The 22,042-nt window shown below is 48.8% G+C and overlaps 10 protein-coding genes across 10 annotated transcripts; 7 read left to right on the forward strand and 3 right to left on the reverse strand.

The window, feature by feature from the left end:
- Nucleotides 1-1,095: 1,095 nt before the first annotated feature.
- Nucleotides 1,096-1,741, reverse strand: ASPZODRAFT_17422 (hypothetical protein; the record flags this gene model as incomplete). Its single annotated transcript, XM_022727023.1, has 2 exons — nucleotides 1,096-1,285; nucleotides 1,341-1,741. The coding sequence occupies 2 exons, from the start codon at nucleotides 1,739-1,741 to the stop codon at nucleotides 1,096-1,098; spliced, it is 591 nt and encodes a 196-aa protein (XP_022579714.1).
- Nucleotides 1,742-2,960: 1,219 nt separating this feature from the next.
- On the forward strand, nucleotides 2,961-3,362 carry ASPZODRAFT_143853 (hypothetical protein; the record flags this gene model as incomplete). Its single annotated transcript, XM_022724952.1, has 1 exon — nucleotides 2,961-3,362. One exon carries the CDS (start codon nucleotides 2,961-2,963, stop codon nucleotides 3,360-3,362), a length of 402 nt encoding a protein of 133 aa, XP_022579715.1.
- Nucleotides 3,363-4,198: 836 nt separating this feature from the next.
- Nucleotides 4,199-4,687, reverse strand: ASPZODRAFT_143854 (hypothetical protein; the record flags this gene model as incomplete). Its single annotated transcript, XM_022724953.1, has 1 exon — nucleotides 4,199-4,687. The coding sequence occupies one exon, from the start codon at nucleotides 4,685-4,687 to the stop codon at nucleotides 4,199-4,201; it is 489 nt and encodes a 162-aa protein (XP_022579716.1).
- Nucleotides 4,688-7,062: 2,375 nt separating this feature from the next.
- Nucleotides 7,063-9,004, forward strand: ASPZODRAFT_160137 (hypothetical protein). The gene is made up of 2 exons (XM_022726453.1): nucleotides 7,063-8,244; nucleotides 8,325-9,004. The coding sequence occupies exons 1-2, from the start codon at nucleotides 7,114-7,116 to the stop codon at nucleotides 8,949-8,951; spliced, it is 1,758 nt and encodes a 585-aa protein (XP_022579717.1). The 5' UTR covers nucleotides 7,063-7,113; the 3' UTR covers nucleotides 8,952-9,004.
- Nucleotides 9,005-9,159: 155 nt separating this feature from the next.
- Nucleotides 9,160-10,859, reverse strand: ASPZODRAFT_69905 (hypothetical protein; the record flags this gene model as incomplete). Its single annotated transcript, XM_022729618.1, has 5 exons — nucleotides 9,160-10,258; nucleotides 10,321-10,378; nucleotides 10,427-10,510; nucleotides 10,581-10,661; nucleotides 10,709-10,859. 5 exons carry the CDS (start codon nucleotides 10,857-10,859, stop codon nucleotides 9,160-9,162), a joined length of 1,473 nt encoding a protein of 490 aa, XP_022579718.1.
- Nucleotides 10,860-11,145: 286 nt separating this feature from the next.
- Nucleotides 11,146-12,884, forward strand: ASPZODRAFT_17426 (hypothetical protein; the record flags this gene model as incomplete). The annotated part of the gene is made up of 3 exons (XM_022727024.1): nucleotides 11,146-11,653; nucleotides 11,717-12,573; nucleotides 12,648-12,884. The coding sequence occupies 3 exons, from the start codon at nucleotides 11,146-11,148 to the stop codon at nucleotides 12,882-12,884; spliced, it is 1,602 nt and encodes a 533-aa protein (XP_022579719.1).
- A 158-nt stretch (nucleotides 12,885-13,042) lies between these two features.
- Nucleotides 13,043-14,176, forward strand: ASPZODRAFT_69460 (hypothetical protein; the record flags this gene model as incomplete). Its single annotated transcript, XM_022729580.1, has 1 exon — nucleotides 13,043-14,176. One exon carries the CDS (start codon nucleotides 13,043-13,045, stop codon nucleotides 14,174-14,176), a length of 1,134 nt encoding a protein of 377 aa, XP_022579720.1.
- A 420-nt stretch (nucleotides 14,177-14,596) lies between these two features.
- ASPZODRAFT_167684 (hypothetical protein) lies at nucleotides 14,597-15,970 on the forward strand (the record flags this gene model as incomplete). The annotated part of the gene is made up of 3 exons (XM_022726840.1): nucleotides 14,597-15,549; nucleotides 15,601-15,720; nucleotides 15,837-15,970. The coding sequence occupies exons 1-3, from the start codon at nucleotides 14,613-14,615 to the stop codon at nucleotides 15,968-15,970; spliced, it is 1,191 nt and encodes a 396-aa protein (XP_022579721.1). The 5' UTR covers nucleotides 14,597-14,612.
- Nucleotides 15,971-17,132: 1,162 nt separating this feature from the next.
- On the forward strand, nucleotides 17,133-19,175 carry ASPZODRAFT_143860 (hypothetical protein; the record flags this gene model as incomplete). Its single annotated transcript, XM_022724954.1, has 2 exons — nucleotides 17,133-17,618; nucleotides 17,688-19,175. The coding sequence occupies 2 exons, from the start codon at nucleotides 17,133-17,135 to the stop codon at nucleotides 19,173-19,175; spliced, it is 1,974 nt and encodes a 657-aa protein (XP_022579722.1).
- Nucleotides 19,176-19,255: 80 nt separating this feature from the next.
- Nucleotides 19,256-21,762, forward strand: ASPZODRAFT_547834 (hypothetical protein). Its single transcript, XM_022728492.1, has 2 exons — nucleotides 19,256-19,401; nucleotides 19,458-21,762. Exons 1-2 carry the CDS (start codon nucleotides 19,336-19,338, stop codon nucleotides 21,561-21,563), a joined length of 2,172 nt encoding a protein of 723 aa, XP_022579723.1. The 5' UTR covers nucleotides 19,256-19,335; the 3' UTR covers nucleotides 21,564-21,762.
- The last annotated feature ends 280 nt before the right edge of the window (nucleotides 21,763-22,042 follow it).

The following is a 22,042-nucleotide window of genomic DNA, read 5'->3' on the forward strand; positions in this document are numbered from 1 at the left end:
AACCAAATCTATGACAGGCATGTTCGCTAGCGTGGACAGTCTGCGAGATTGGACTAGACATATTTAGGGGAAGAGGGCCATTATACCATATCCCAGGACCAGATAGAGGTAAATAATGTGTGCTTCAGGTAAGCTAATGAATGGTGACTCTTATTATTGTTTCTTATCATTTTTCCTGATTCCTACTCCCATTTCTTCATTGTGATTGCCATTATTCTTGACAGAAGAGAATCCTGCTGCCTAGAATAGCCCCGATTTAGCGCAGTGTGTTGCAAATGGGAGGGGACAGCGGCAGTTCTGAATAAAAAGACCTTTTCTTCCCATTTCCATCCTCTCCAACTACGGCCTTTCCTCTCTGCCCTGTGTTTTACCCTCTATTTTGCTTTGCTTGCATCATGGCTACCCCCGAACAGAACTCACAGAGCCTTGGTAAGGCTCCCACTGGCAGCTGCCAACATGGTATGGCCCCGCCTTTTGATATCCGATTCGGTCATTTGATCTCAGATGGAACTCACTTTCACTCCACATAGATCGCCAAGCCTCCGTTGATCCATCTACCGTACACGAGTCAGGATGGGAAGTGGTCAGCAGGGATGATCACAATGATGGTGATGCTCATAGCGATGGCGCTGAGGAGATAAAGGTTACCACCACGGGCAAGACATCCTCCATGGAGATGAGCTGCGAGGTTACTGTGGGGTGGGGGAAATGGAAACACAAGCTCTATTCCTTCAATTATGCCCATGAGATACGGTCCGGGGGCGACAGTGGCGACATGAGCAACGAGCAGACGGGCTACTCACAATACGATCATCTGATCCAGGAGCAAGGCAAGGAGCAGTAATCAAGCTATGAGCCATGAAAAGTACCATGATGAGATGATTCCCATAAGATAAGGATAATATGAATAATGAAAGGGGGAAACTATTAAGATTAAGATAATGTTGTAGTGAAAGTAATTTATAACCTAAAGTTAAACAGTAAACTGATGAAATACTATATTATTAGATAAAGGATTCTTATTTGAATAGCATTGATGAACTCATCTTCCCATCTATATAACATGAGACCTCAACATGTATCTGTACTCATCAACTACAGCAGCCACTCATCAACCCATTTCTCCATCCACTCCTTCTTGACCCCTTCGACTGCCCTGAGTGTCTGGCTCGTGTCAAGCGCATTCAGCTGCTCTTTGTCCGCCACAGGCTCATCAAAGAATGTCAGCGGTTTGCCCGCCGGGTTGCTGGCCAGCACCAGCGACAGCTCTTTGTCTCCCCCCTGGCTGTCGTCAATATCCTCGCCCAGTAAGTCTGGCACGGCGTCGATATGTTTCGAACTCATCGCGGCGCTGATGAAGGAGACAAAGAATATGAGGCGAGGAACTGGCTCCAGCGCAGAAATCCACCAGGTTCACCACCCCCTCTAGATGAGGGCGGGATGAGGCCACAGAGAGAATGAAATTGACCAGACACGCGTTGTCGATGACTACTGTTACGGTCTGTTGCAGCGTTTCAAACGCCTCTGGCTGCAGACCGAACTGCTTCTGGGCGCGACCAATCTTCCAGAATCTAATCTTGTGCATCGGCGTGTCTAGATGATGCTTCTTGCTCTGCCCTTGCTGGACTCTGTGGCTGTCTTCTCGCCGGTTCAGACAGTGGACTCGTTGGATGCGCGCATCTCGAGCCAATACATCGAGGGTGCCCGTCGACCCGGTCAATGGATAGTATCCAACTCTCATCGACTGCGAGTGCAAATACAACGTCAATATTGACACCTTGATCTCAACTGGTAGCAAAGTGCTTCATCATGTGAATATAATAAGAATATTAATATCTTCAATATTGGATCTTGCAATAAGTCATCTGACAATCTATCAATAAAATACAATCTCTGCAGTGCTCTAGGGCCGCTCTCCGAACTCTACGGCTGTACATCTACCACTTGACCATGGGCGCTTCAATATCGTTTAAAGTGTGACCTACTGCCAGCCAGCCGAACCAAGGCGCTGCTTTAGTCGTCCTTCGCTTTCTGTGGGATCCAGCTCAGCTGCTATTAATTGAACTCCCCCGGTGCGGTCCTCGACATCTTCGCCCCGGCCGAGTGTGGCCTCGCGGCGGGCGCCGAATGGTGGCTTGTGAACTTGCTATGCATGGTCCTCTTGGGCGTAATGTTTGTCCTCGGTCTGCTGTTGATGCCCAAGACATACACGCCCTATGGCCCCTATATCCTACGCCGTCATGCCTTTCTATATTGCCCTAGAGGTTCAATACCGGACAAAGTCTGGCCATAGTATATAAAATTAGGGACTTGAAGTTTGATAATAATAAGAGAGTAATGAACCTAAGTCTAGTAGGGTCTGGCATACATACATTGATGCTGGTCTTATCAGAACTAAGCTACACTCCCGGCAGAAATTATTCTCCCTTTCATGCTGATACAAGGGTTTCAGCCCATGCCTCAAGTGAAAGAGAACAAAGGAAGCTATTGTAAGAAAGGACTACTGACGCTATGTAGCGCAGACTTTTGGAATAACTATAGCACTTATTAATAATACATCTATAAAATAATTGTTACTAGATGGAATTTCAAGCCAAATTCTACATTCAAGATTTGCTATGGAAAATGAATCAACAGTGTTCTATAGTATATTTAGAATTAATGGTTAACAATGGATTTCAGTTTTGCGCTATTTATCTTTATCTAGGTTTTCTAAGGCTATTCTCTTTGATTGCTGTTCTATTTTAAATAACAAAGATTCTCAGTATATTCTATGGTCAATATACTTACAATCAGCTTTTTTCCAGTCTATAAATATCATGTACCACAGACTTCCTGGATCTCTCCTATTCCACGATAAACCACTATGTTCATTCTGAATTACCTTCAATTCTGAAGAGTCTTTACCCCTACTATTTTTCTACTGAAGACCAATTGTCCACTCTTATTCTTAATCCAACATGCGTTTAACTTCTCCATTACGTCTTGCAATATACAATGGCGTTGAGTACAAACACTGGAGTCTCTTTATCGACGGACGAGCCAAGTCCCAAAAGATCATCCTCCATATGATTTACTGCTCTGGATGGAAGTTTGAAGAGCGAAATCTTGATGCTTCCAAATCAGGGAAACTTAACAAAATGATGGACCTTTGCGACGTTTACAATTCTCAGGTGAACGAGATAGTTGACATTGCACAAGATATAATAATACCTGACACACTCGGACATTACAACTGTCAAGACTACATTCTCGACCTTCTAGACGCCTTAGAGGAGAAAGGTGTCATCGATGGTAAGGATGTGATCTACCAAAAAAATAGGAAGGCGGTTGAGAAGCTGAAGCAGAATCGGAGGAGATAATATATGTTGCAGTCTTCTTTTTATATTAAATAATGCAGTGTGGGGTGTTTAACTCTTGCTACTATACTATGATTATGTTCTTGATTACTCAAATGTAAAATCCATTTACAGATCCGTGGCATCTCCTGTATATAGACCAGAGTGGTTGTCAGCCTAAAGACTCGTCTTTATTGAATTCTCCTAAGGTTTATCCTATGAAAGGATTTCAAGTTTCAATTAGTTATTGAACTCTAGTACTTTTGATACTTAGGATTAAGTGCCTGTTTCTCTACTACCATGCACAAGTTAGTAATATGAAACCTCGAAACTAATGTAAAACTAGCAGGTCCAGTCTCGGAGTCATCATGAGATCCTGCGAGGCGTGACAGATAGATTCACCCCGGGCAAGTATTCTGTAAAATTAGATGCTGGATATAGACAAAAAGGCCAAATGCAGCTCCGTATGTGCAAAGGCTATACTAACTCACATGGGTCATTCTATGGTAGTTTGTCTGTGGAAGTAAAGTAATATAATAGAAGAATAACAGCATCCCTTTTCTGTCCGTCATTTTAACCCTAACCTAACCCTAAAACCAACATGGTCTATTGGAAATTGGACCATATTTCAAGGCCCGGTGCCCAGACCAAAGCCATCTACCCTAATAGCTAGATGATGTGCTCGAATTTGTATTCGTCCTAGTGTTGATAAAAATGAAAACCCATTGTTATATAACAATGATAAGTAATATTTGAACTGGCATGGTATGCTCTACCAAGTGCAGTATACTTTAGGGGTATCAAAGCACAACATGCTTCGAATGCTCGGGCATCCTCTCCGGGCGCTCGATAAATTTGATTCAATCATAGGGGTCACCAAACTCATCACGAATACGCACCTTGTGGCCGAGAATGACAGGGGAAAACTCGCCCGCAACGCCTACAACGCCCACCTCGCGTTTATATGCCTCCCACGGCTCCATCATGCTGGCGAAGCGCTCCGGCTCTTCCTTGCCCAAATCTTGGATTTCCCCCGGGTCCTGCTTGACGCTGAAGAGCTCCCAGCGCTGAGGGCCGCGCGGGGCGGGCACAAAAACCAGTTTATAGTGAACCTTTTGCAGGGCGCCGGAGACCGCTATCTTGAAGCCCGTGATATAGTCGGCGCCATCGTGGCCACGCAGGGGGGGCAATCTCTCCGCCCTTGTAGTGCGTGCCGGGGTGCTGCAGGCCTGCGAGCGAGCTCGAGGGGCACAATATCCATCACAGTGCAGTAGGGGTTGGTCACGGCGGCAGTCGTATACTCTCCACTCACCTACTAGATGCGGATTGCGATCATGTAGGTCCTGCATAGAAAGCTAGTATTGTGGACTCTTGATGGTGTTAAGTCGTGAAGTTGCGCTAATTGCGTGCTGGCTTGACTAAGCTTGGGATGCTGACTAAGCTTCAGCATGTACTAGGATTAGAACCTGAACCTGGCTGGACTAGACATGTATATAATAATGCTCCCAAGTAGACGAGCATGTAGTATTTCTTCTTTGATATTTACTTTGTGTGATATCAGTGGTAGACACAGGAGGTTCAAAGCAATATAAAGATGTATATATAAGTCAGGGTAGAGAAAGATAGCATGCAGTGCTAACCCTAACCTTGGGCTCAGTGACATGATAGGTAAGGTTTTATATACTTAGTTAAATATACCATCAGTATTTCTGATTGAATAAGCCGGCTTCTGCTGCAGTAAGAAAGGGTTTTAATCATAATCAATGCTAATAGTATTTTAATCAGGAATAAAGTCATTAGTTTCTGCCCTGTTTATTCTATATAACCCCCCATAGAATACCTGTGTAGTACTTGATACTTTCCAACATCAATATCACCATTGCTTTCCTAGAAGAATACTGAATATCTTCCGGTATAGAATATCCTACTTGACTATGAGCTACACGGTATAGAAGAAGACTCAAATTAGGTTGTCTCCAATATGACCGGTTCAAGCCTTCAGAGCCACGAATAGTCAGGCAGTGGCAACTATATATGCAGATATATATATATATATATATCATATTTACTCACTATTTGGCAGCATAGATTGGCTTTGTCAGATAGTTACCATTTATAGTGCATAAGCTGTTCCTCATAGACATTTTCCGATCTTCAGGGTTTGTTGCCAGCTGCCGGGCTGGACCTCTTGGCTTTTCATATCGTCGATCATCGCCAGGTACCTGATGCCAAGGACCATAAGATGAATTCATGCCAGGGCCCGTTTTTAGTTGGCCTGGGCGGACCGCTTTGCCGGTACGAACGATCTGCCGATTCTATCTCTAGTCCGTAACCCATGATGTGCATTCCCATAGCCATCACATCCTCTATATGGCTGACAGAGATAAGCCACTCCTCTGCCTCCCTCATATCTTAGAATACTACATTCATTGGCTTGCGTGTGCCCTGATACTATCATGTCGTTTGCATAGCTACAGAGAATAGTCATCCTAAGGGCATATTTATAATCTACTTTGATCTTCTATAGCCTATCTTATTGCTAGAACTGAGTGTATTAAGCCTCTACAAGGTCCCTAGCAATGCTGAAACGACAGTACACCCACATGCCGGCAATACTAGTGAGTATAAAGAAAGTGTGAAATACCTCCATGTCGCCTGGAGGATAAATATATATCACTATACTATAGAGTAGGTCAGGCTCACTCGTAGCATATTGAAAATCTCCTAGTATACCTAGGTATCTTATATGAATCATAATATTCCGTAGAGAGTATCCCTCAACCACTATTGATTATCAATATTATATAGCTGAGAACTTTTCTTGATGGTTCTCTACAGACGGCCGGGGGTACTCCGCAGCACAAACCCTGTACCCCACAGTCTAGGAAGCATCCCCACGGCTAACAGTTAGCGGGCAGTTCGTTCTTCGCTTCGCACTCCAGATGCAGTATGCGGTATGTAAATCTGGTGTGGAGCTCCACCTGCCACGCGTCGATTCCACTAATGGAGATGCCTACTCTATTTGATTCTGTAGTGACACATTCTGGACCTGACACGGTATAATGGGTTTTGATAATTTGTATCATATATAGTAACCTAGTACTCTCCTAATTAAGTAGATCATCAATTTAAGGTATAGCACTCTGCATCTTGATTCTAACCATACGATGGTTCTCAACTAATACTCATACATCGGGCGGAGTGGGGAAATTCGGATTCGGGAAGTCCGCCGAAACACCCCGTGACCAGCCTGTGACCATTCCATGGCTGATCTAACAGCCAGTGCATCGGATTTAGTATTATTATGACTCTTATTTGCTGGGGTACAGCCGTCCGGGGGTGTGGACTATGGATGGGGATGGAAAGTTGGGGAGGGTGGGATGAAACTGTGTGTGGGGACAGCCGAGGGACACACCCTGAGAAAACGGACTCTCAAAGTACGCGTAGTCCCTCAAAGTCCCCCACATCCCCACAGCCTCCACAGGACCCCTGCATTCCAGACCGCGGAGGTGGGGGTCCTGCAGCATAAGCGTCGGCATGTACTATGGCAGAACTAAGGATAAACCAAGGAGCTATGACGACGACTGGGGGGATCGCTTACCCGTTTGGATTGAGCAGCATTCACATCTGCCTATGCGGACGAAGGGAACGACAGGGTCCCAAACAGTCTTTTAGTATAAATTGATCGTCCGATCGCATCTTTTCCACCTCAACCTCCCAGACTCCCTTCCATCTCCCAGACTCTCCCCATCTATCTCTCCTCTCTACTCTTCCCATGTCGTATTCCGTACGCGTTGCTGGGGCCCTGGCGGCCCTCGCCGGGACCGCCCGGGCGGTCTCCTCGTTGAGCGAGGCCTGCACGGTGGCCAAGGTCCAGGCGGCCCTGCCTGCAGACGGGACCTTCAACGGTCTCTCGCTGAGCGCCGACTCGGTGACGGCCAACACCGTGTACAACGTCTCGTACACCGGACAGACCTTCTTCCCGGACACGACGATCAACTACTGCAACGTGACCTTCACGTATAGCCATGACGGTGCCGACGATGAGGTCCAGCTGGAATACTGGCTGCCCGCGCCGGCCGACTTTGCGAACCGGTTCCTGACCACCGGCGGCGGCGCCTACGACATCAACTCGCAGGGCTCGTCCAACCCGGGCGGCGTCATGTACGGCGCTGTGGCGGGCATGACGGACGGCGGCTTCGGCAGCTTCGACACGGCCCTGGACAGCATCTTCCTGCTGGGCAACAGCTCGACCAACTGGCCCGCCGTGTACATGTTCGGCTACCAGGCCCTGCGCGAGCTGACCCTGATCGGCCAGAACTTCACCGCCAACTTCTACAACACCTCTGACCACATCTACACCTACTACCAGGGCTGCTCCGAGGGCGGCCGTGAGGGTTGGAGTCAGGTCCAGCGGGCCGGCGATCTCTACGACGGCGTCATTGCGGGCGCCCCGGCCCTGCGCTACGGCCAGCAGCAGGCCAACCATCTGTTCGCAGCCGTCGCGGAGGTGGTCGAGGGCTACTACCCGCCCCCGTGCGAGTTTGACAAGCTCGTCAACCTCACCATCGCCGCCTGTGATCCGCTGGACGGCAAGACGGATGGCGTGGTGTCTCGCTCCGATCTCTGCCAGCTGCACTACAATCTCTCTTCTGCCATCGGTGAGCCCTACTACTGCGCCGAGAGCACGACCATGGACATCTCCGGCGCCGGTGGTGACGGCGGCATGATCACCCTGCCGGCGCAGAACGGCACTGTCTCTGCTGAGGGTGTCGCCCTGGCCAAGACGCTGCTGGCTGGTCTGCACGACTCCAACGGCAAGAAGGCTTATATCTATTATCAGATGGGTGCCGAGTATGGTGATGCCACCACCACCTGGGATAACACGACCGAAAGCTGGGCTGTGGTGAGTTTTTCTTTCTTTCTTTCCAACCCTAGGGTTAGGGTTTAGGGTTTAGGGTTTAGGGTTATGCTAATACATCCTAGGACCTGACTTCCAACAGCGCCGAATGGATCACCTTGTTCCTGGAGCTGAAGAACACCACCGACCTGTCTCTCGATGGCGTGACGTACGACACCGTCAAGCAGTGGATGATTCACGGAATGGAGCAGTACTACGACTCCCTGCAGACCACGCTGGCCGACCTGACCCCCTTCTACGAGAACGGCGCCAAGATCATCCACTTCCACGGCGAGCAGGATCCGTCTATCCCCACGGGATCGTCCATCCACTGGTACGAGTCCGTCCGCAGCGTCATGTTCCCCGACATGCAGTACAACGCCAGCGTCGCGGCCATGAACGACTGGTACCGTCTGTACACTGTTCCCGGGGCCGCGCACTGTGCCACCAACGACCTCCAGCCCAACGGGCCCTTCCCCCAGACCAACATGCAGGTCATGATCGACTGGGTCGAGAACGGGATCGAGCCCGTGACGCTGAACGCGACCTTCCTCACGGGCGATTATCTCGGCGAGAACACCCAGCTGTGCTCTTGGCCCCTGCGCCCTTACTGGAACGACAACACCAGTCTCATCCCCGACTGTGTCTATGACCAGGCGAGCATCGATACTTTCATGTACAAGTTCGATGCCTACAAGCTGCCTCTTTACTAGAGATGTGTCTTGATGATTTATTATAAATAAGAATTAATGTGGTAATTATTTCTCTCAGATGTTCATTTCATCTGTAGTGATACTACATATTAGTAGTAGCCAGTTATAGTAGTGTAATATTAATCCTCAGGGAATTTTGGAATGTTTATATCAAGATAGACTAAATGTGTAACATAGCTGCAAGTAGATACATAGCGAGCTAGATAGGCTAAGTACTGCTTTCAACATGCTCAGCAACCTTGGCCTCAATATCTGCTTCAGGCCCATCAAAGAGCACGGCCATCTCCTCGAGAGTAGGCCCCCGGCTCTCAACAAAAAGAAAATAGATGGCCAGGACCTCGATGACAAGAATGACGATATACACAAAGTAAAACTTCCAGGCAAGATGGGCCAGCCCGATAGGGTTGACGTACTGGTTGAGCACGCCCGACAAGGCCGTCACCGCCAGACACACAGACAGGCCCTTGGCCCGGATGCTGTACGGCAAGATTTCCGCCGAGTACGCGACGGTCAGTCCCGGCCAGGCAAAGCCGGCGACGCCGTAAAATAGGAAGATCATGGCCAGCACAGCGGAGCCAGCGCCAGAGTTGCCGGTTTGCGCGTAGACGGCGGAGCAGCCGGTCCAGACGCTAAAGACGACCAGCATGCCGATGGCGGCGATGAGGAAGAGCATGCGACGGCCGAGACGGTCGACGAAGACGACACAGAAGGCGATGGAGACCAGCCAGGACCAGATCTGAAGCCCCCCGTTGAAGATGGACTGGGAGCGCGAGTCTGTGACGCCGACGGACTCGAGGATATCGTGCAGGTAGTAGGAGACGAGGCCGTTGCCGGAGCACTGGCTGAAGAAGGAGGTGAGGATGATGAGCAGCAGCCGGCGGCGATTGCCCGGCGTGCGGACGAGCTCCCTCCAGCCGACATGAGCGAGTTCACGTTCACGCAGCAGGGTTTCCTCGATCTCGGCGAATTCAGCCTGCACAAAGGGATCGGCGGCATCGCCATTGGCGTGGTATTTGACTAGTACTGCCATGGCTTCGTCGGGCCGGTTGCGCGAACACAGCCAGCGTGGGCTCTCCGGCAGGAGGAAGACACCCAGCAGCTGCAGCAGGGGCATCAGGGCCTGGATGGCCACGGGGATGCGCCAGCTGGCGTTGCCCTTGTACCCGATGGTCCCGTAGACTGTCCACGCGGCGATGATGGAGCCCAGGTACCACAGCGTGTTGTAGAGGGTGGTCAATGTGCCTCGGTGCTGGGGGTATGCGAGTTCCATAATGAGCAGGGGGGCAGCTCCGATCGATATGTTGGATCTATTGAATACAACAACATTAATACCACTATATCGAGTCAATATGATAAGATCAAATCTTACCCGAATCCCACCAGGAATCTCCCCCCAATGAACATTCCAGAGTTGACGTTCGGAACGACTGGAATATTAGACAGGAGAAAGAAATATGATCTGTGCAAGGGAATACCTTGGATAATCACTCCGATGAGCAGAATTACAACCCCAATGGCCGTCGCCAGTCGACGGCCACACAGATCCGCAAGATAGGGCGCTGAATAATTAACATCATGTCTTAAAATAATGGGAGAGAAATGCAATGAACTACTATGGAGAGTACTCACCCACAAAAAGGGCACAGAATGCCCCGATATTGATGATCGCAGTGAACAGGCCGATCCTCGAGCCATCAGGGTTTCCAAAATCTGACACTTCTATCAGCAATAGCTTAACTTCCATAGAGGGTATGTACAGTTCTCCCATGCGTCCATGGTCTGCAGTCCGTTGAGCAGACTGCCGTCGTAGCCGTTGATCGTGGCGCAGAGCATCAGTATGGGCATCATCACGTACAGACGCCGCAGCCCTGCGTGCCGGTACCACGTAACAGAGGGGACGTCGAGCATTGCAGTATATGTGTAGTATCAAAGCGTGTTGAAGAGTATCCAGTGTTATATGAATCATTGAACGAGGGAAGAGTGGTTTATATATCAAAGTGTAGTACAGAGTACTCTGTATAATATTACCTGGTTATAACAGCGGAGTATCAGCCAATAGAAATATGCCTATCCCGAACCTCGTGTCCCCCGCATTTTACTCCCCCAGAATCCAACCCCTGATCTTATGTAGTAATCCAGTGATTTGTAGTATTCAGTGTTCCTTGATCCAGTGATCAATTCAGTGTCCATCACTATGAAGCTCGCCCAGTCATGCCAGCAGTGCCGCCGTGCTAAACGCCGGTGTGTGCGCAGTGGCCTGCTCACAGATCCCTGCACGACGTGTCTGCAGCGCCAGCTGTCCTGTTCGCGCACCCGGCGAGGTCTACCACGCCTTGCACCCAGCGACAAGGAAGAAACCGGCATCGGCGACAACGAGGGAATATCCAGGGAGCTGGGAGTGCAGTTGTCGGAAGAATATCTGACCAAGATACACGACCGCCCACATAGCCTCTTCCACACGCCCAGTCTCCGGGCGCAGATCCGCGGCGGCTCCGTCAATCCCGCCCTGCTGGCCGCGCTGTGTGCCCTGGGGGCGCATCTGGCCCGCCGGGGGGCTCTGGCAGCGTCCCTGACAGCGCGGGCCAAGCGACTCGTCCTCGCCCGCCTGGAGGAGATGAGCGTGCCGATCATGCAGACGTGTATTTTGATTGCGAATATCTGCGCTGCCAATGCCGAGTCGGCATCTGAAGCTCTTTTTTTCAGTATTACTTATATCTTTATCCTTGATCATTTGATTCATAAATTTCTAATTCATACATAATTAGGAATCGCCATTGGAATGGCGCAAATCACCAATATTGCTGTCCAGGATAGCACAGACAGTGCAGCCCTTGGCGAGACCAAAGTGCGTATCTGGTGGACGCTTTTCATGGCCGACCATTGGTGTTCCTCTAGTCTAGGCATGCGACGCGATATGGCTCTTGATGGAGCGCCTCCCTTGCCTATGGAGGAGGCAGCCTTCTACAGCCTAACAGATAGCCATAACCCTACCAACACCAACACCAACACTAACACCAACACTAATAACAACACTAATAACAACCCTGATTCAAGTCTATGGGCTCATATGGTGACGCTGGTCCAGCTGTTCGGCCCCATCCAAGATCTTAACCGACAGACAGTCCAAGGCAAACTGGACCAGGTTACTGCCCAGCGTGAGACCGCCCGGCTGGCCTCCCAGCTGGACGCCTGGCAGGACGCCCTGCCGGCCCCCGTACGGTTAACCAGCGCCAATCTGGCCCGCCACGGCCGCCGGGGCACCGGGGGCCCCTTGGTGGCCCTACACCTGGGCTTCCACCACTACGCCACGCTCTTGTTCTTCCAGTATCTGGACCCCTTCGGCCTGGCGCCCACGCCGGAACGCGCCCGCTTCGCCGCCCGCTGCAGAAGCCATGCCGCGCAGTATTCCAGCCTGCTGCAGCGCGGGCGTGGCCACTCCCAGCCCGGGTGGGAGACGGTGTACCCGACCGTCGCCCAGATGACGGTCGTCTCGTCCTCGGTGCTGCTGCATACCCTGTTGTTTGGCGAGGAGGACGAGCTGCCCGCTGCACGGGCGGCTCTCCACGCCAACTTTGCTGCCCTGGTCGAGCTGGAACAATACTGGCCGATTGTCAAATTATTAGTACGTTTCCTACGTTTTCCCCCCCCTTTCCCTTCTCCTCTTCATCTTCTTCTCTCTTATTCATCCTCCCCAAGGTAAACCGCCTCCTCAAGTTCCAGAATAGCTGTCTGCTCTCAGCTAATCCGCACACCCACCGACTCGACCACTGGATGGTCCGATTCCTGTTCGAATACGCCCTCCCCCTCGACGAAAAGACCATCGACCAGCCGCTTTCAGCAACCGAACAGGCGATCGTCTCCTCCGAGGCCCCGCGTCTGGCGGCCCGCGCGGTCCCGTCGTACCCCGTGGGGAGCGGGAATCGCCTCTCCTAATTGGTTCATTCCCCATACCTGCGGAGAATTGCCAAAAGAGGATTCTGGGTATATTCTCACCTCTCTGAATATATATTCTCCCTTATTCTTCTCATTCATTAGTCACATCCGGTTTATTCCCTCTCCTCATGCCTGATTGCTCCATTCTATCCATCACGATGAAAGCTTCTCTCTTTCTCTTCATTTCTGCGGTGGCAGGCTGTGTGACGCAACCACCAACGCCAGACCCCTTCACCACGTTCACCAACAACACCGTCTTCGTCCCCGACGCCGACTACACCAGTTGGCGCACCATCTACGGCCGCTCCCTGCAGCTGGCCGACGGCTCCCTCCTCATGACCTGGGAAGACTATCCGCCCGAACCCCCCCTGGACGCCTTCCCCATCTATCGCTCCACTGATGGGGGCGCCACCTGGGGGTCGTATTCGTCTGTTGTCGACACTGTCAACGGCTGGGGGATGCGCTACCAGCCCTTCCTCTACACCCTGCCCGTCTCTATGGGCGACTACCCGGCCGGCACCATTCTCGCTGCGGGCGTGTCCACCCCCGCCAACCTCAGCGGTGCCTATATCGACCTCTACGCCAGCACCGACCAGGCTGTGACCTGGGCCTTTGTCGCGCATATCGCCTACGGCGCCGGGCCCGAAACCGTTACCAACGGCAACCAGGCCATCTGGGAGCCCTTCCTGCTGCACTATGATGGCCAACTCGTCTGCTTCTTCTCCGACCAGCGCGATCCGCTGCACGCCCAGAAACTGTCCCGGCTGTCGTCTTCCAATCTCACCTCCTGGCCTACCGACTCGACTGATGTCGTCGCCTACTCGACCTACACCGACCGCCCGGGCATGGCCACCATCGCCCACATCCAAAGCAAGAATGACTACATCCTCACGTACGAGTATTGCGGCTCGGCAGACTGCACCGCGTACTACCGCGTTGCTTCTTCGCCGTTGGAATTCGACTCTGCAACGGGCAACGCCGTCGTCTCCAATGATTCCTCACACTCTTCGCCTGTCGGGTCGCCGTACGTAATCTGGACTAACGCCACCGGAACCGACATGGTGATCATGAATGGCGCCTCGCAGAGCGCCTTGTTTGTCAACGACGACTCTGTGGGTGTTGATGGCTGGCGCATGGTCGAGGTCGGACAGTGGGCGTCGTACTCGCGCCAGCTGCGTGTTATCGACGACAATGGGGTCCAGCGTCTTTTCATTGCTAATGGGGGGAACATGGTGACCCTGTCAACGTGTAACTGGGTTGCTTGCGGGGTTGTTGATCTGGATCTTTTATAATAACTCCCTGTGAGATATGCTTCTCTACAGGTTCATATGGCTAGTGCTTTTCTATAATAGTGTCTATAAGCTATCAAGATAGTTCTGTGTAGCACTCTCAGCTACTATCACCACTTCCTAAGCCTATATTTCATCTCATCTGTGCAGAGTTGATGTAGATCAATGGCTGGTATACTCTATTAGATACTTGGGGGATTTTTTGGCCATTAGAACATCAACACTTAAGTTGTTATTATAACACTATCATAGCCTTGTGAGGCAGATTAATGAGGCTGAGTCAATGTGAATGAATTCCGTCTAGGCAACAGTCGGCTATCCAGCCTTCCCACCACATCTATCCTTTTTCTCTCGCTTCATTTAAGACCTCCATTTGAGCCACTTGAGCTAGACTTGCTCATCAACTGATAACTTTTCATATCATCTCAAAGTCTGACGCATGATGGACTCCATCACTGACGCGCTGGAGAATACTCGCTTGAGTGATCTGGAGCAAGTGCACCTTAGGCCTCAAGACAGTGGCACATCAGAAATAGATAATGTCCCTAGCTATCTCTTCCGCGTCGCCTCCCCCCTCTCCTACGGAGAGACAAATGAGAGATGGGTGCTTTCAGAATCAGTATACCAGAATAGGAGCTCTTCCACCGAAGACATTTTTTCCAACTTGGATAACGAGAAAAGAACCAGGGTCGCTGAAATGCTCAACTTGCATCTTCGGTGGTGGCCACAGAACGGGGACCAACAAGACAACTTTGTTTCATGGACAAGCTCGCTGCTGTTCGCCATTCAGTACATCTACTATAGACATCTGAGCCGCAGAGATGGATCAGACCTGGCAGATATCAAGCTGTACGTCATTGACACAGCGCGGTTTCCCAGAGGAACATTCATTCGCGATATGGATCTGATTGATATCTTCTGCGAGTCTGACGAGAGTCTGAAGGATTTTCAGTCTCTGCGCCAACGGCCAGACTATTACTTTGGAGAATATCTCTCCCAAGGCGCATTGGAGATTAAAAACAAATGCCAGGTAATTCCCGCCGAGATCCTGTTTGAACAGGGTCGTTTGCGCCGCATCCAGCCTCAATTCGCAGAGCTTCAGCCGGCTAGAGGAAGAGCAAGGCCAGAATGGGCGAAAGAGGTCATTCGTCTTCGTCGAACAATCTATCCAAACAACCTACCGGTCCTATCTTTAGAAGATATGCTCGCTCGTTTGGAGGCTATCGAGGAAATCATCCACCATGTTGCACCTGACTGGAGATTTCCCATTGCCATCTACCTTGCAGCATTGATGGGCTCAGAATCATTGATAGAAGGCAAGGAAATGGTAAACGACAGTACATTCTTCTCATATTTTCGATCCAAGTCCTTCAAAGGTGCGTTTTTTTCTCTATCCCAAATATTCCCTATTGTTGACTTTATATCAGAAGAGGGATTCAACCCTTCCAACTTCAAGGTTATAGCCCCAGACACAATGCCTGAGCTGAAACAGGTCAACAAGTTGGTTCATGAGATATCCAAGTATCTGCAAATGAGCTATGCAATGGGTTAGTGCATTTCTAGAATTCCCTCATATTCTACAGCATTTCTAACATCAGTTAGATCGCATTGAGCAGGCTGAAACTGTGCATCCGCAACATACATGTCAAGAATATTATTTCAGAAAATGGATATGCTTTCCTTACGGCTGATCCACACAAGATGCTGGCGCGCAAGAGACAGAGAATTTTAGCAAAGCTTGCCACAGTGAGAATGCTCTGCAAAGATGTTGCATCCGCTATCTCGAAGGAGACATAGATCCTTGTTCATAATTTAGCTCAATCTTAGGTCCTTCAATACATGATCTATGCCACGAATGATACATTTAGTACACTATTCAAGGACTCTACCTACTAGAATTCCTGATTAGGCTAGACATATGCTGAATATAACACAGTTATACCTAAATCTGATTCACTGTGCTTCAGAATCTCGTCCCAGGCCCTTCTTGGGCAGGGCAGGGCTTGTCACGAATGCCGTCAGCTGCCTATCAACTATCCTCTTCTTCGCCATCTAGTCTTTCTCCTATACCCTGTCCACCTTCGCCGCGGACATAAACTATACCAGCGTCAGTCAGGCTCGTGGCCATCTATTAACGAATCTATGGTCGGAAGAACAAATCGGGCCAAGGTTATTCTCTCGCGTAAGCTTGACATCCTGGCATATTATAGATAATAATATACCATATATGCAAATCCCATCTTATCAATCATCAAGAACTGTTTAATAGTAGAGTGTGTTAGAGAGTTATAATTCTAACCCTAACCTAGATGCGCTGCCTTTACACAGGATGTAATTACTGGCGGGTAATAGACATCCCTTCAATTCTTACTTAGTCAATGGGCTATATATCTTCCAGAAGGCTGGTAACAGTGATAAGCAGTTTACCTATATTATAAGTTGTAAAGTATGTTTCCTGCTGTAAAAAGCTGACCAGTTATCCAAACACTGAGCTCTCAACTACCTAAGACTTTACTATTATATTTATAATCTAACATATCAAGTATATCTTCAATATCCAAGGCCTGAAAATAGAATACTTTTATAGCTTCTTATCTAGTAATGTCTCCTTATCCATTATTCTATAATATATATGCTGTAAACACCCTACATACATAAGCATCATATCATAGGCTTTGATAGGGCTTTATATATCAACTAAAGTCTAGCCAGTCAAATGAGCAATACTATCTTAATGATCCACTTCCTTGCATTTGACTGCGCCAACAGGCGCCTGTTGGTGCCAACTGATGGCAGCTGATGGCGGCTGAAATCACGCCTGGTAATCCGCATTGCTATTGATGTCTAGATTACCCCTCTTATGTTAAGATATCCACTTGATCTCCCAACTTAGGAGTATTTCTTCATACCACTCAACGCCTTCCGGGTTGTCCCATTTGCCCAAGGATTCTATTCAGAAATGTCGGGAAAAAAATCAAAAGGCTTTAGAGCACGTTTTAGAAACCATCTCCATCCACGACATGGCACTCCAACTGATGATAAGGGATTGCGAGCCGACCAGGGTGGCTCAGGCAGCACCTCACCAGCAGCTTCTGTCAATCAAATTCATAGCCCACTGCCAAAGACTCAGCAAAAGCGCCAGCCACCGAATCTATGGCAAGCGGCTTTCGAAAAATTAGAGGGAAAGCAGAAGAATATCCTAATGCCCAATGCCTCAAATTCCACCACCTCGGACATAAAGTCGGCGTTGAACGACATCATCGAGACAGTCAACCAGCAGAGCGAGATCCGCAAGCTGAAAAGGGAGGATAAATGGTTTGGAGATGGCCCAGAAAAGGTCCTTCGCGCCGTGTTGGCCCTTCAAGCAAACATCTCTGCAGTGGTGGCTTGTGATCCCACCGGCCACGCTTCAAGCGCCTGGGCTGCAGTCTCATTTGGTCTAATGGTATGAGAAGTGTTAGGGTCAGGGCTAGGGTTACCGGATATGTATCTAACTATGATCATTTTCCTTCAGATCACGCAGAATTATCGCCAGGAACACGCCGCCTGGTTCGAGTCGTCAAAGTTTCTCTCCGATACGATTTCCCGCATGACCTTGATTGAGATATCCTACAGGGATGGACACCCTGCAGCAACAGACGGTCTGGAAGATGCGTTGACTCAGACATATCTCGAAATCCTGCGTTACTCGGCGGAGGTGATAGCCATCCAGAAATCAAATAAGGGAGTCCGAATCTTGAAAAGCATTACTGCAATGACAGACCTACCACTTGCAAGCATCAAAAAGTCGATTGAAAGTGAAGAACTCCGTTTGGATAAATGGGTCAAAGTCCAGGATCAAATCCGTTGGAACGAGAAGGCAGACAGGATGCTAGCCCAGAGCAGTGAGATACTATCAGTCGTGCGCAACATGGATCAAACCATTGCATTATCGGGACTACCAATGGTGCATCGAGCGGTCTTCGACACCTATACGCCGGATGTTGAAGATGAATGTCTCCCAGATACAAGAGTTGAGCTTCGCCAGACCATCGCAGACTGGATCGACGACCCTAACGGCAAAGCATTGTTCTGGTTAAATGGTCTGGCCGGTACTGGAAAGTCAACTATCGCACGTACCGTGGCCAGGGAAATGAAGGAAAGAGGCCTATTAGGGGCAACCTTCTTCTTCAATAGAAGTGAAGCCGACCGCTCCAGCCTGAAATACTTCTTCCCAACCGTTGCCAGACAGCTCGCAGATGCTGTACCAGACCTTAGAGAAAGTATTGCCAACGCGGCAGAATTCGCTCAATCATCGATTCATATCCAGTTCAAAGAGATTATTTTGGGTCCTCTATCAAAGATCAAGACAAAGAATGGACAGAATCTTCTCTTGATTCTGGTGATTGATGCTGTAGATGAATGTCATGATGAAAATCATATTCCAGTGCTTATCCAACTGCTGTCGCAGCTTCAAAAGACCAACTCTTCAATCGAGCTACGGGCTTTTGTAACCAGCAGGCCAGAGCTCCCGTTGAATATCGGATTCATTAAGATACCAGACGAGCATCAAAAGGCCATTCTGCATGACATCCAAGAGTCAAGCATTGAACATGATCTATTGATATTCTTCAAGGAAAAGCTCTCAAAGATAAGACACGAGAGAGATGAAGAGGAAGATCTTGAACAGGATTGGCCAGGGGCAGATATCATTCAAATACTGGTCGCAATGGCCATGCCGCTTTTCATCTTTGCTGCAACTGTTTGCCGTGAGTTACAAGATCCCCAGTGGCCCGCCAAAGACATCCTAAATGGCATCCTCGAACATCAAAACGAAACATCCAAGTTGGTCGGGACTTATCTGCCAGTGTTGAACCGACTGCTCTTGAGCCAGAAGGAAGAAAGGCGCAAGATTGAACTGGTACAGCAGATTCAACACGTCTTGGGAGCCATTGTCATTCTTGAGGATACACTGCCCGTGAAACCGCTGGCGAAGCTTATCGACGTATGGTGCGCAACGTGAAGAGATAGAGGAGGGCACAATAAAGAATCATCTTCCAAAGGAGCTCCAGTACGCGTGTCGACACTGGGTCCAACACTTGCAGCAAGGAAATGCTTCCGTTGCTGACAACGATCATATTCATAAATTCCTTGAAAATCACTTCCTTCACTGGTTGGAAGCAATGAGTATTCTGGGGTATTTATCCGAGGTTGTGAAAAGCATGGATGTGCTACAATCTCTAGTCCATGTCAGTAACCTGAGAGCAAGATCATATGAAAACCTGCTGACCTATGAGATGAATAGACACAAAACGGGTGTGACATATCAGAGTTTCTTCAAAACGGCAAACGATTTGCTATCAAAAATAGTGAGATCGCCGAAAGGGCTCCCTTGCAGCTGTACTCATCTGGGCTGGTATTTGCTCCTGAGACATGCATGATCAGAAAGACATTCAAGTCAATGCGGCCTCAATGCTTTTCTCAGCTACCGATTGTCGACTCGCACTGGGGAGCAGTCTTACAGACCATTGAAGGAACTGTCTTTCAGTTTGAAAATCCTATCTTTTCACCTGATGGGAAATTAGTAATGACTCGGTATGATAGTCTTTTCAACAAGAGTGGTAGGATCGAGATACGGGATAGCGCAACAGGAGCAGTTGAACAGACTCTTAGAGGCATCTCTGGTCGAGTATTAGGGATGGCATTTTCGCCTAATGGATGGCTTATTGCATCGGCGACTGCCAGTCGTACTCTTGAAGTATGGGGTATCTCTTCAGGACGACTTGAATTGCGCCATACTGTTGAAGAACATCAGGGTCTGATCCTCTCAGCAGCGTTCTCAGCCAACGGTGAACAACTGGCTACGACGTCTGATGATCGGACGATCAGGCTATGGACTGTGAGTCCACTCCGCCTTCAGCAGACTCTTGAAGGACAATCATCATCCAAGGTTTTCCCTGTGGTATTCTCAACAGATGGAAAACATATTGCGTCAGGATCCAGAGGTGCCACTGTGAGAGTATGGGATATCACGTCAAATCCAGCCACTCTGCGGCATATTCTAAAAGGGCATGATGACACGGTGTACTCGGTTGCATTCTCCCCTGACGGACAGTCTCTGGCTTCCGCGTCTGGGGACATGACCGTGAAGATGTGGGACTTTTGTCTCGGGAAGCTGAAACATACTTTCAAGGGACATTCTGATGCTGTTCAGTCCATCGCTTACTCACCGGAAGGTCAATTTATTGTTTCTGGCTCTTGTGACAAGACCATCAAAGTATGGGATGTTGCCTCCAAAACGGAGACCAAGAGTCTCGAGGGACACTCTGGCATGGTGCATCAGGTATCACTATCACTGGATGGGAAACTGCTCGTCTCGGCTGCAACAGATGCAACTATAAGAGTGTGGGATATGTCTTTATGTGTGCCCCAGCAAAGCAACAGATATCGTTCGGCAGGAGCATCGTTGGTGAAATTCTCACCCGACAACACAGTGGCAGTTTCAGTAACAGTCGAGGGGATCTTGATATGGGATCCATTCTCGGGCAAAGTCAAGTACTGCCTTGATGTGCAAGACCCTGATCCTTCTACCGTGGTGTTCTCGCCCGACAGTAAATTCGTGGCAGCAGCCTGGCCTAAAAGCCATGCTGTGAAGGTATGGGATACTGCCTCTGGCAAGTTGTTAAAAGTCCTCCAAGGTCATACAGATTCTGTGTGTTCTGTTGCATTCTCGTTCAACAGAGCTCTGATGGCTGTGGGTTCAAAGGACTATACTGTGGTGCTATGGGACATACAATCCGGAAACAAACTGCAGACTATTCAGAATACGACCACTACCCCTTCATCATTAGCATTTTCACAGAACCAGAAGCGTTTGGCAGTTGGCAGTAATGTGAATACTATTACGATCTTTGACACAGAGTCGGGGGCACTGCAATGTACCATCCGGGGCCATGATTACGAGCTTGCGACATTCGACTTTGTGGCCTTTTCCAATGATGCCAAGCTGCTGGCTGTTGGCGACATGCACGATGCGAGCATGGACTTGATGGTGTGGGATACGATTTCTGGGGAACTGAAACATACTCAACAACTTGATTTTTTTTCTCGTGTATCCTTCTGCGAAAATGACACATTGGTGATGACAAATGGGGACACATGTTCTATCGAAATGGACAAGGAGAGCAACTCGGTTACTTCGAAGATGATGCAGAGTGATATTACAATAAAGATGTGGCAGGGGTGGATTCACTATGGTCAAGCCGTCATCCTGTGGCTTCCTCCTGAGTACCGACCGAGATGTACAGCAATTCAGGGTAATCATATTGCCCTGGGTCATTCTCCTGGTCATGTATCATTTATCCGGTTTAAGGACTTGCCTCCAGGTCATCCAGATTTGTTGCCTGGGTGATTCTATTGGGTGTATTCCTGAGTTTTGCGATATCTCTATATTTTTCGTTTAATAGGACGTTTCAAAATGGAATGGTGTATGCATGTAGAGAATTCAGAATACTGGGGAAATATTCTATAAGTGAGGATGGTGTACTATACTAATAATGTCAGGTTATAAAAAAAAATGGCCAGCCCTTTGGATATGATCAGATTACATTGTACATCTTATCTAAACTAGCTAGTAAGAAAGAAGTATTATACTCACTATAGTGATTTGTCATTAGTCCTGAGCTATTGATGATAAGTAATATACTAGAATATACTAGAATGTACTAGAATGAGTATAAAGATAGAATGATTATTTTAGGATAGGTTAAAGATCTTGAAATTCTTTAATCCCTCTAAAGGATTAAGTTTATGAATATCACTATATTGTTGAAGCTAATTGCTTATTGATACTCTATGGCAATACTAAATATATTAGATTAGAATAGAACT

The sequence above is a fragment of the Penicilliopsis zonata genome (genome assembly GCF_001890105.1).
Source record: "Penicilliopsis zonata CBS 506.65 unplaced genomic scaffold ASPZOscaffold_11, whole genome shotgun sequence".
NCBI lineage: Eukaryota > Fungi > Ascomycota > Eurotiomycetes > Eurotiales > Aspergillaceae > Penicilliopsis > Penicilliopsis zonata.